Raw genomic sequence first — 9,639 nt, 5'->3', positions numbered from 1 at the left:
GATCAATACAATAGCATGAGAAAAAGTATCACGATATATCAATATTTGATTGTATTGGCACAGCCCTGCTCTTTACCCCTCTTTCCAGGAAATCTAGAGAATCTCCAGATGATGTCATGTGCAGATTTAAGAGAGCCTTTAGAGCCTTCTTTCACAGTTTATTGGCTAGACAACATTTCCTTCTCCTGGATCTCTTTCTTATGAGCCTCCGAAGATTTGTCTGTAAAACATATTCATACATTCTCCCACTGTCTTTTGTATATCTATGTTTACTATGTTTCCATCATTGTTTACATTTATGTTAACATTTTCTATTTTAAGTATATATATATATATATATATATATATATATATATATATATATATAGATATAGATATAGATATATATTCTAAAACAGGTATATAATAAACAGTTTAGAGCATTCCAAACACGGTTAACTATTTTATCTTTTGGGATTACACAAAAAGAGCTGTATATGTAAGTATCTTGTTTCACCAACAAAGGCTCACTTTTCAAGGTTAGTTCTCTGTTTCAGTATTATTGTCATATATTTGTCAGATTTTCCAAATAAGATTTATTTAAAGCTCAATGTTCAAAGTAGTATTTGCCAAAAGTTTAACATAGAGAGAAGACTTGCTGACAATGAAATGTATTATCCAACAAACTCATTAATGTAAACTGAAAAGGGACATATAGTGTATAAGAACATTTTTAACGAACACACAGCGTACAATACATTTAGATAATCACAAACTAAATAGCAACTATGTAATTAATGTCAGTATAAAACAAAATATACACACTATTAATCTCTCACACTCTCATCATTCACTCGAACACAATTCACACAGCTGTTTCGTGCTTTAGAAAGTGATGCGTGAAGAAACAGCAAAGAATAAACTGATGACTAAATGACAATTATTGTTCATGAATACACCATCAGTGCATAATCAGTTACTAACCATAGCTAATGAGTCATTTGGATTTGTTCCATACACATACTAAAACTGAAAATAATTTCCGTAAATATGGATTTGAAGTCCGTTTCTGAATGTAGATACATTATAACAAACAAATGGCACTTTTCCACTGCACGTTACGGTTCGACTCAACTCGGCTCACTTTACTTTTCTGAGCTTGCTTTTCCATTGCAGTTTAGTGCCGCCTCAACGTGGGTGGGATTATAGGCTGATCGCCATAGTTGTGCCGCCTCTACTGCCGTGACATCATCTTAAATGCGACACAAACATTACTGACCATAAACAATAACATGACCGCTAGCTGTTAGCTACTAGCTCATTGTGCTGCATAAAGCAGTTGTTGCATGGTGATTTTACACAAGTGTAACAGTTAAATTGGCCTGGTTGTTTTAGAAGGAAGCTTTCCAGTAGCTGGTCAACTAAAGAAAGTCAAGCTTTCAAGCAGAATATAGTTAACGTAAAAAAATGTACCATCCTCCATCATGGACTCCTACAACGCCGTGGCTGAGTCCAAGGGCACTCTCCCTCCCATTGCTCGCCGGTCTATTGCCATAGATAGCGTCCTTTGGTCGAACCACTTCCACTTTCTTCTGTTTGAACCACTCCGGCTGTTGTGGTCCTTGATGGTTCTGTAGTCACTTTTAAGTTGTTTTTTTTACTTTCCCTACACTGTTGGTAGGTCCGGTGGTACCTCACTTCCTGAAAGACTTTTTGCATCATTTCGTTCGTCGCTAACGTGAGGAACATCTACACCTCGTTTATTGACCACGGCATGGTTTTGCGCACAGCCATTTCTTTTTACAATTCGAAAGTCACGTGAACAAATGATATTGCTATCGCTGTTGCTAACTTTAAAACTAGCGGGTTGATGTCCCATGTTGCAAATCCAGTGATGCTGGTAGTGTCGATTCTCTCTGACCAATCAGTGATCTGCAGGGTTTTTACATCACATTTAGTACCGGCTCGGCTTTCTTGGAACCTCGGCGGTGGTGGTACTAAAAAAAAGTACCAGGTACCATCCACAGTGTAAAACCCCCAGAAAGCAGTGGGAAAGCCCCAAAAGACACAAGAAGCAGCAGCTGAACACACATGAGAGTCACAAACAGACACGTGTGCTTCAATCTGCCCAAAACAACTACTGTATGAAACAGTCCACAAGTCCCTCAGTGATGCTCATTTCATTAAAGTCTTTTTCAAAGTGTGTGTTGAAAATACAGAAGACGCGTTCAATCTATTATAAACATTTCTACATGAAAATCACATCCAAATCACATGCGGCTTTTCCCAATAGCTGGTGCGCGATGTGGATCTGAAGTTTAGACATAAAACTAAAAGTTTCCTCGTCGCGTGTTTTTGTCTCCAGATAAAGCGCAGAACTCCTGTTCTGTGTTCACATTGTATTCACTCCATTAAACTGTTTTATCGCTCCAGTTTTGCTCTAAATGTGAGAGGAGAAAACACAAGTGCGAGCGGCTCTCGGAGGCGCACAGACACTGACACGAGCGGATTGAGTCTTTCAGGTTCTCATGAGGGTTTTAAGAGCGCAGCGCCGCTCAGTCGCTGTTTATTACTGAACTCAGTGCTCGTGTGTGTGTGAGATTACAGGTCCGATCAGAGAGATGGCAGAAACCGCTCCAGCTGCAGCCGCCCCGCCGGCCAAAGCGCCCAAGAAGAAATCTGCTGCTAAACCCAAGAAAACGGGTCCAAGCGTCGGTGAACTCATCGTCAAAACTGTGTCCGCATCCAAGGAGAGGAGCGGCGTGTCTCTCGCCGCCCTGAAGAAAGCTCTCGCCGCCGGTGGATACGATGTGGAGAAGAACAACTCCCGTGTCAAGATCGCCATCAAGAGTCTGGTAACTAAAGGCACTCTGGTCCAGACCAAAGGGACCGGCGCCTCCGGCTCATTCAAGCTCAACAAGAAACAAGCCGAGAGCACGAAGAAACCCGTCAAGAAAGCCGCTCCTAAAGTCAAGAAGCCCGCAGTCAAGAAACCCGCCGCTGCTAAGAAGCCCAAGAGTGCCGCGACTAAGAAACCTGCCGCCAAGAAATCTCCCAAGAAGGCGAAGAAACCAGCAGCCGCCAAAAAGGCAACGAAGAGCCCCAAGAAGGCCAAGAAACCAGCAGCTGCCAAGAAAGCCGCCAAGAGCCCCAAAAAGGCCAAAGCTGCCAAACCCAAAACGGCAAAGACTAAAGCAGCCAAGCCTAAAAAAGCAGCTCCCAAAAAGAAGTAAATGAACTCACAGAGTTTCTTCCTCAAAACGGCTCTTTTAAGAGCCACCCACTAATTCATATGAAAGAGCAACACTTCGACTTGTTTTAATATTTTTATTTATTTTGTAATGCTGTATTACAGATTGGTTGTTAGAGGACACAATCACTCCTGACTATGAATGAAACCAAAAGCTGCATATTCAGAAAATGGCAAACCCGGTAATGAAACATGTTATTCAGTGTAAGTTTCACCCGCCTGACAAGTTCAAGTGTTGAGTTTAAAATCAAGAGTTTCATAAAACTATAAAATGAAGGTTAGTGCAATTATCTGACAACATTTTATATGTATAATTGCATTGATTGTGCCTGTATCAGTGAAATATATCTAATTTATTTCAGGTCAGATATATTTGACCATAATATCATTTATTATTATTGATGTTGAATTTTACATTAAACTGGATTTAAGACTCATTCAGCTGGAAGTTTCTCATCAACACAGAATATAGCAGAGAAATAAGAGGGAGGAGTTTAGAGATTGGAGGGAAGTGCTGTGATTGGTTAGAATGTTTTACAGACTCCAGCCAATAGACGACTGACAGTCTCCTTTAAATGCTGTTAACTGTCTGATCTTAATTATTCTGTTTCTACCTTGTGTTGAAGTAGTGTGAACAAGTTGAAAATGAGCGGCAGAGGCAAAACCGGCGGTAAAGCTCGTGCGAAGGCTAAAACTCGCTCATCCAGGGCAGGACTGCAGTTCCCCGTCGGCCGTGTGCACAGACTGCTCCGCAAAGGAAACTACGCTGAGCGCGTCGGTGCCGGTGCTCCAGTTTATCTGGCCGCTGTGCTCGAGTATCTCACCGCTGAGATCCTGGAGTTGGCCGGAAACGCCGCTCGGGACAACAAGAAGACTCGTATCATTCCCCGTCACCTGCAGCTGGCAGTGCGGAACGACGAGGAGTTGAACAAACTCTTGGGTGGAGTGACCATCGCTCAGGGTGGTGTGCTGCCCAACATCCAGGCTGTGCTGCTGCCCAAGAAGACCGAGAAACCCGGCAAGACCAAGTAAACGGACTGCAGTCTGTTTCACTGAAACACAAAGGCTCTTTTAAGAGCCACACATTTGAACTATAAGAGAGGGATTGTTCTTCTACTCAAACGTTTAATTAATCGTACTACACACTTGAATGAAATAAAGTGCAACACTTAATGTGAGTGAACTACAGATTATTTTCTGTTTTTAACACCTATATCTGATAACTAATATAGTGTAGATTGAATTACAGATGCAGTTGTGGCATTCATGCAGTACAAGTATAAATAATGAACAGATAACATTGTGAATTCCTTAATTTATCGATTTTAATCCAATATATTTACGTATATATTTAGATTTTGACCATGCACAAATGCGTTCATTTACGATTATTTCTTGTGATTATAATAATTACATCTGCCACTACTATTAAATGCTTGTGATTAGTTATGGCCAGTCATGAGGCTACATAAATTATTTAAAATAAATGAAAGTACTTGAGTATAAAAGCTAGACAAAGAAATGTGAAGCGTTATTTCATGCGCATTGATGTAAACTGAACAGAGATTTTGAGCGGGAAACTGTCGCCGCTTGTTTGAAAAGACGCGCCGCACAGTCATTGGCCAACTGTCATGCGCACACGTCCACATCAGCCAATCACACGCCTCTAAACCCTCACCACACTGAGCGCGTGATCGTCCTCGGCTTTAAAAAGCAGCGGTGTAACGCTGATCTTCATTTACTGTGTTGAACGGAGAAGTGAATCTCTTAATCATGGCAAGAACCAAACAGACCGCTCGTAAGTCCACCGGTGGAAAAGCCCCGAGGAAGCAGCTCGCTACTAAAGCCGCCCGTAAAAGCGCCCCCGCCACCGGTGGCGTCAAGAAGCCTCATCGTTACAGGCCCGGTACCGTGGCGCTGAGAGAGATCCGCCGTTATCAGAAGTCCACTGAACTGCTGATTCGCAAACTGCCTTTCCAGCGTCTGGTGAGAGAAATCGCGCAGGATTTCAAGACGGATCTGCGCTTCCAGAGCTCCGCCGTCATGGCCCTGCAGGAGTCCAGCGAGGCTTATTTGGTCGGTCTGTTCGAGGACACCAACTTGTGTGCCATCCATGCCAAGAGGGTCACCATCATGCCCAAAGACATTCAGCTGGCACGCCGCATTCGTGGAGAGCGCGCTTAAATCCACAGCGGCGTCATTCACATCAACACCAAAGGCTCTTTTAAGAGCCACTTCAGTTACACTCAACGAGTCAATTTCTGTTTATTTTCAGTTTGTTGTTGTTATTATTAATATTTGTTTTTTACGAAATGAGATGGTTTTGCTGTTCTGTGTTTTGGTAGAATTTGAAACGGTCCACATGTGCTGATGTAATCAGAATGAACGTTATTGCCAAGTATGCTTACACATACAAGGAATTTGTCTTGGTGACTGGAGCTTCCAGTGCACAACAATACAAAGACAGCGGTAATAAAAAAAATGTGATTATACACATACGTGTACACACACACACACACACACACGAGTAGTACAAACCGATATCTGTACAGTGAGTTTTTTTTTTTTTTTTTTTTTTTTTCTCAGAGAATGAAATGGCAGAAGAGGTTGGATGTGTTGGATAAATATAAAAAAGACTAAACTGTCTATTGTACTTAATTATTGCTAAGCGGGGCAGTTTGTAACGGTTCTGAAGCGTCAGCCAGAAGGCAACAGTTCAGAAAGGTAGTGGGCAGGGTGAGTGGGGTCCAGAGTGATTTTTCCAGACTTTTTGCTCACTCTGGAAGTGTATAGTTCTTGAAGGGAGGGCAGGGTACAACCAATAATCCTCTCATCAGTCCGAACTGTCCTTTGTAGTCTTCTGATGTCTGATTTCGTAGCTGAACCAAACCAGACAGTTATTGAAGTGCAGAGGACAGACTCAATGACCGCTGAGTAAAACTGTATCAGCAGCCATATATATACAATATTGTTTTAAATAATTTCTCTTCACATTGTTTCCTGCATTTGAAAATATTGAGTTTATTACTCTCTGATTGTACTATATGCATACTTGTTTTATATCGCACTTCTTTGAATCCCCTTCAGTCCGATGAACTTCAGATAATGTTTCTATCAGGTCCTGTAGACTATTATAATCCTCCGTTAGTTACATTATCTATACATTATAGATACACACAAAATAAATAAACTGACTTATATCATTAATTATTCTTTTAAAACGTGTGTATTATTTGAGTTTTAAGTTAGTTTAAATCATCATTTCCACAGCTGTTTTAGAGTTTATGGCATTACATCGTCATGGCAACGGAGTTGTAAAATTAGTTATAACTTTACACAGATGCAGTTAGTAAGTGATTTTATCACAATAAAATCATGTTAACACATATTGTTTATGTCTTGTGTCTAAATTTTGAAACAGTATTTTAATGTTTACAGATTGACCCCATTGACTTCCATTGTACTGTAAGTGTCTCACTGGAACACAGATATCTGCACATTTAAAGAAAAGGAGAAAATTAATTTTTGTGTTAATCAACATTATACCCAAGTCTACATTAGTGTATTTGTTGGATAATACATCTGCTCTATGTTGAACATTGAGTTTTAAATCAGTCTTACATAATAATAATAGTCTAATAACTTCGAGTGAAATAAACTACAAGTTTTAGTGGATTAGACACGTGAACTGACAACGGCAAACACGTGACGTGACGTTGGCTCCGCCTTCAGTGTGGTGTTTCTACTAGGTCCTGTAGGCACATGTAAATGTTTTATCCCGTTGCTACATTTCTCACATTCAGTTTGTCTTCGAGCTGTAATCATCATGTCAGGAAGAGGTAAAGGCGGTAAAGGACTCGGGAAAGGAGGCGCTAAGCGTCACCGCAAAGTGTTGCGTGATAACATCCAGGGAATCACCAAACCCGCCATCCGTCGTCTAGCTCGCCGTGGCGGTGTCAAGCGTATCTCCGGTCTGATCTACGAGGAGACCCGCGGTGTGTTGAAGGTGTTTCTGGAGAACGTTATCCGTGATGCCGTCACCTACACTGAACACGCCAAGAGAAAGACCGTCACTGCCATGGACGTTGTGTACGCGCTGAAACGACAGGGACGAACTCTGTACGGCTTCGGAGGATAAACGACTTGATTCTCATCAGACAAACCCAACGGCTCTTTTAAGAGCCACACACACTCTCACATGAAGAGTCAATGTCTTGGTTGGCTCTTTTTCCGGCTCGTCACACTTGCAGCTGTCCAATGAAATCATGTAATGGGTGTGGCCAATAAAAACACGCAATCAGAGGTGCGCATCGACTGTTTGGGAAATTAGCATAGAGGGGATAATTGTTATAAATGTTTCTATGGGTTAATAGAGAGTTAACAGTTTGAAATTTGTTCATCAGATCGTTATGGCACACAAAGGGTCTTTTAAGAGCCACCCATGTTATCGCTTAAAGAGTTTAATTGTATATTCATAACTTTTTTTTCTGCATTATACAGATTAGTTTCCAGTCAGAATGAATCTTATTCGACACATGCATCTTTCTCCATCGATGTTGTGTAAGTAGTGTATTGATGTTAACCACCAGCAGGATTTAACGTTGGTAAAGTGGCAAATTGTAAATTGGATGGAATGTTTACACCAGCAGTCAGACAGCGCTCACCCTTTCAGCGATAGTGCTTGTTCAAAGAGGGAGCATTGCTTTCCTGAGGTAATGACAGAAAAACAGCATCTGGAGTTATTCACACTAAGTAATGACAAACCTAGACATGACATGTATTATAATGGGATTGTGTGACCATATTCAAAGGTTATTTAAATTCAGATTTGTTAAAACATTGATAATGATCTTTAATCCTCGTTAATAAATGATACCTTTATGAAAACTACCCATGGATTAACTGTAGAAATATTGTATTAACCATGACTAGTAACCATGACTGTAGTAATCATGGTTTCTTTTTTTTTTTCTTTATTTATTTTTTGGCAGTATCCAAGGTTTTGATACAATTAATCATGGTTTTGCTGCAGCATTAAGGTCCATGGTATCCATATTGTAAATTGGTTGTATTAGCCATTTAATAATATCTATGGATAATTTTGTGGTTTTATATGTTGCTTACACTTACTCATGGGCCGCTTCAGGATGCTGAAGCGGCCCATTCACCAGCAAAGCATCAAGTAGCGAGGCAGAGTGATGTTCACCGGAGCACTGCAGGGGAGCAGAGAGTCTTGAAGATGAATCACTGTCTTGAAGGAATGGTGTTTCACACCTGTTTTTATAGCAGACAAATTTGCCCCTAAAAAGGGCGGGGCTCAAACACCATAGCAATATTTTAATATTGGCATTATTGTAGAGAGGTTTCAACTAGGTCATGTGGAAGGACACTCCCCATATGCGTTAGCAGAAAGCAGTGTCAAGTGTACTGAATCGTAAGAGAACTTAGCTTGGTCCTCGCTCAAAGCGTAAAGGATGTCATTTTGCAAAAGTATAATTTGCAAAACTGGGCAATGAACGAATCAATGAACTAATCTGAACTAATCTTTTTGTTGAACAGATTTGGTGAACACCAAAAGTGTTAGTACCTGTAACAAAATTATTATTGATGGTAATGAGGTTAAGATGGTCAGCTCCTATAAATATCTTGGCACAGTCATTGATAATAAGTTAAAGTGGGTGGAAATAAGCACTTTTATTTAGAAGCTGAAGTCTTTTAATGTGGATAAAACTGTACTTAAATTGTTTTACAGATCTTTTATTGAATCTGTCTTAACATTTTCCATCATCTGTTGGTTGTGTGGAATGAATGTGTAAGGTAGAGGGCAGTTGCAGGGAACTGTTCGTTTAGGTTCGGGTATTACGGGTGTAGGGCATCTAAGTCTGTCCGCTCTATATGAGAAATGGACTCTTAAGAAGGGTTTGCACATATTAAATCATTCTACTCATATACTTCACTCAGAATTTGAAGTCCTCACTTCAGGTTGACGATACAGAGCTCCTAAGTTTAGGACTGTCAGAGCTTCAATATATTTTTTTAGTAAATGTGTGTCAGTTGTTGATGTTTATCCAAGGACGTTGCCAGGAAATTACTTTTGGATGGGCTTCAAAAAAAATGGATGGATTTTTATTTTTACTAAAATGTCCTTAACAACAGAGGAGCACTACATTCAAACTGTTCTTTCACACTTTCAGAAATCAGGATTTATGTATTTTTAAACTATTTTATAAATATATACTTGAAGTCAAAGAATCATCTCTAATATTCAGTGTTAAGTTTCCACAGTCTGTGATGATTTGGGGTGCAATGTCATCTGCTGGTGTTGGTCCATTGTGTTTTTTGAAAACCAAAGTCACTGCACCCGTTGGGGGAATAAGACCCGATGTTGTCACTCACCTTTGGGGGAATAA

General features: G+C 40.4%; 4 protein-coding genes across 4 annotated transcripts; all 4 read left to right on the top strand.

Annotated features, from left to right (window-relative positions):
• Nucleotides 1-2,592: 2,592 nt before the first annotated feature.
• Nucleotides 2,593-3,475, top strand: LOC127442203 (histone H1-like). Its single transcript, XM_051700054.1, has one exon. It carries the CDS (start codon nt 2,601-2,603, stop codon nt 3,210-3,212), a length of 612 nt encoding a protein of 203 aa, XP_051556014.1. The 5' UTR covers nt 2,593-2,600; the 3' UTR covers nt 3,213-3,475.
• Nucleotides 3,476-3,854: 379 nt separating this feature from the next.
• LOC127442390 (histone H2A-like) lies at nt 3,855-4,282 on the top strand. The gene has a single exon (XM_051700380.1). It carries the CDS (start codon nt 3,875-3,877, stop codon nt 4,259-4,261), a length of 387 nt encoding a protein of 128 aa, XP_051556340.1. The 5' UTR covers nt 3,855-3,874; the 3' UTR covers nt 4,262-4,282.
• A 717-nt stretch (nt 4,283-4,999) lies between these two features.
• Nucleotides 5,000-5,639, top strand: LOC127442532 (histone H3-like). Its single transcript, XM_051700642.1, has one exon. The coding sequence runs from the start codon at nt 5,003-5,005 to the stop codon at nt 5,411-5,413; it is 411 nt and encodes a 136-aa protein (XP_051556602.1). The 5' UTR covers nt 5,000-5,002; the 3' UTR covers nt 5,414-5,639.
• A 1,405-nt stretch (nt 5,640-7,044) lies between these two features.
• On the top strand, nt 7,045-7,924 carry LOC127442443 (histone H4). Its single transcript, XM_051700497.1, has one exon. The coding sequence runs from the start codon at nt 7,056-7,058 to the stop codon at nt 7,365-7,367; it is 312 nt and encodes a 103-aa protein (XP_051556457.1). The 5' UTR covers nt 7,045-7,055; the 3' UTR covers nt 7,368-7,924.
• Nucleotides 7,925-9,639: the final 1,715 nt, after the last annotated feature.

This window comes from Myxocyprinus asiaticus, chromosome 1, assembly GCF_019703515.2.
Source record: "Myxocyprinus asiaticus isolate MX2 ecotype Aquarium Trade chromosome 1, UBuf_Myxa_2, whole genome shotgun sequence".
NCBI lineage: Eukaryota > Metazoa > Chordata > Actinopteri > Cypriniformes > Catostomidae > Myxocyprinus > Myxocyprinus asiaticus.
Note: the sequence above shows the minus strand (reverse complement) of the source record. Positions and strands in the feature narration are given on the sequence as shown.

Bases quoted from the DNA above. Each gene is read 5' to 3' on its own strand.
- LOC127442203 (XM_051700054.1), top strand. From the start codon at position 2,601: ATGGCAGAAACCGCTCCAGCTGCAGCCGCCCCGCCGGCCAAAGCGCCC.
- LOC127442390 (XM_051700380.1), top strand. From the start codon at position 3,875: ATGAGCGGCAGAGGCAAAACCGGCGGTAAAGCTCGTGCGAAGGCTAAA.
- LOC127442532 (XM_051700642.1), top strand. From the start codon at position 5,003: ATGGCAAGAACCAAACAGACCGCTCGTAAGTCCACCGGTGGAAAAGCC.
- LOC127442443 (XM_051700497.1), top strand. From the start codon at position 7,056: ATGTCAGGAAGAGGTAAAGGCGGTAAAGGACTCGGGAAAGGAGGCGCT.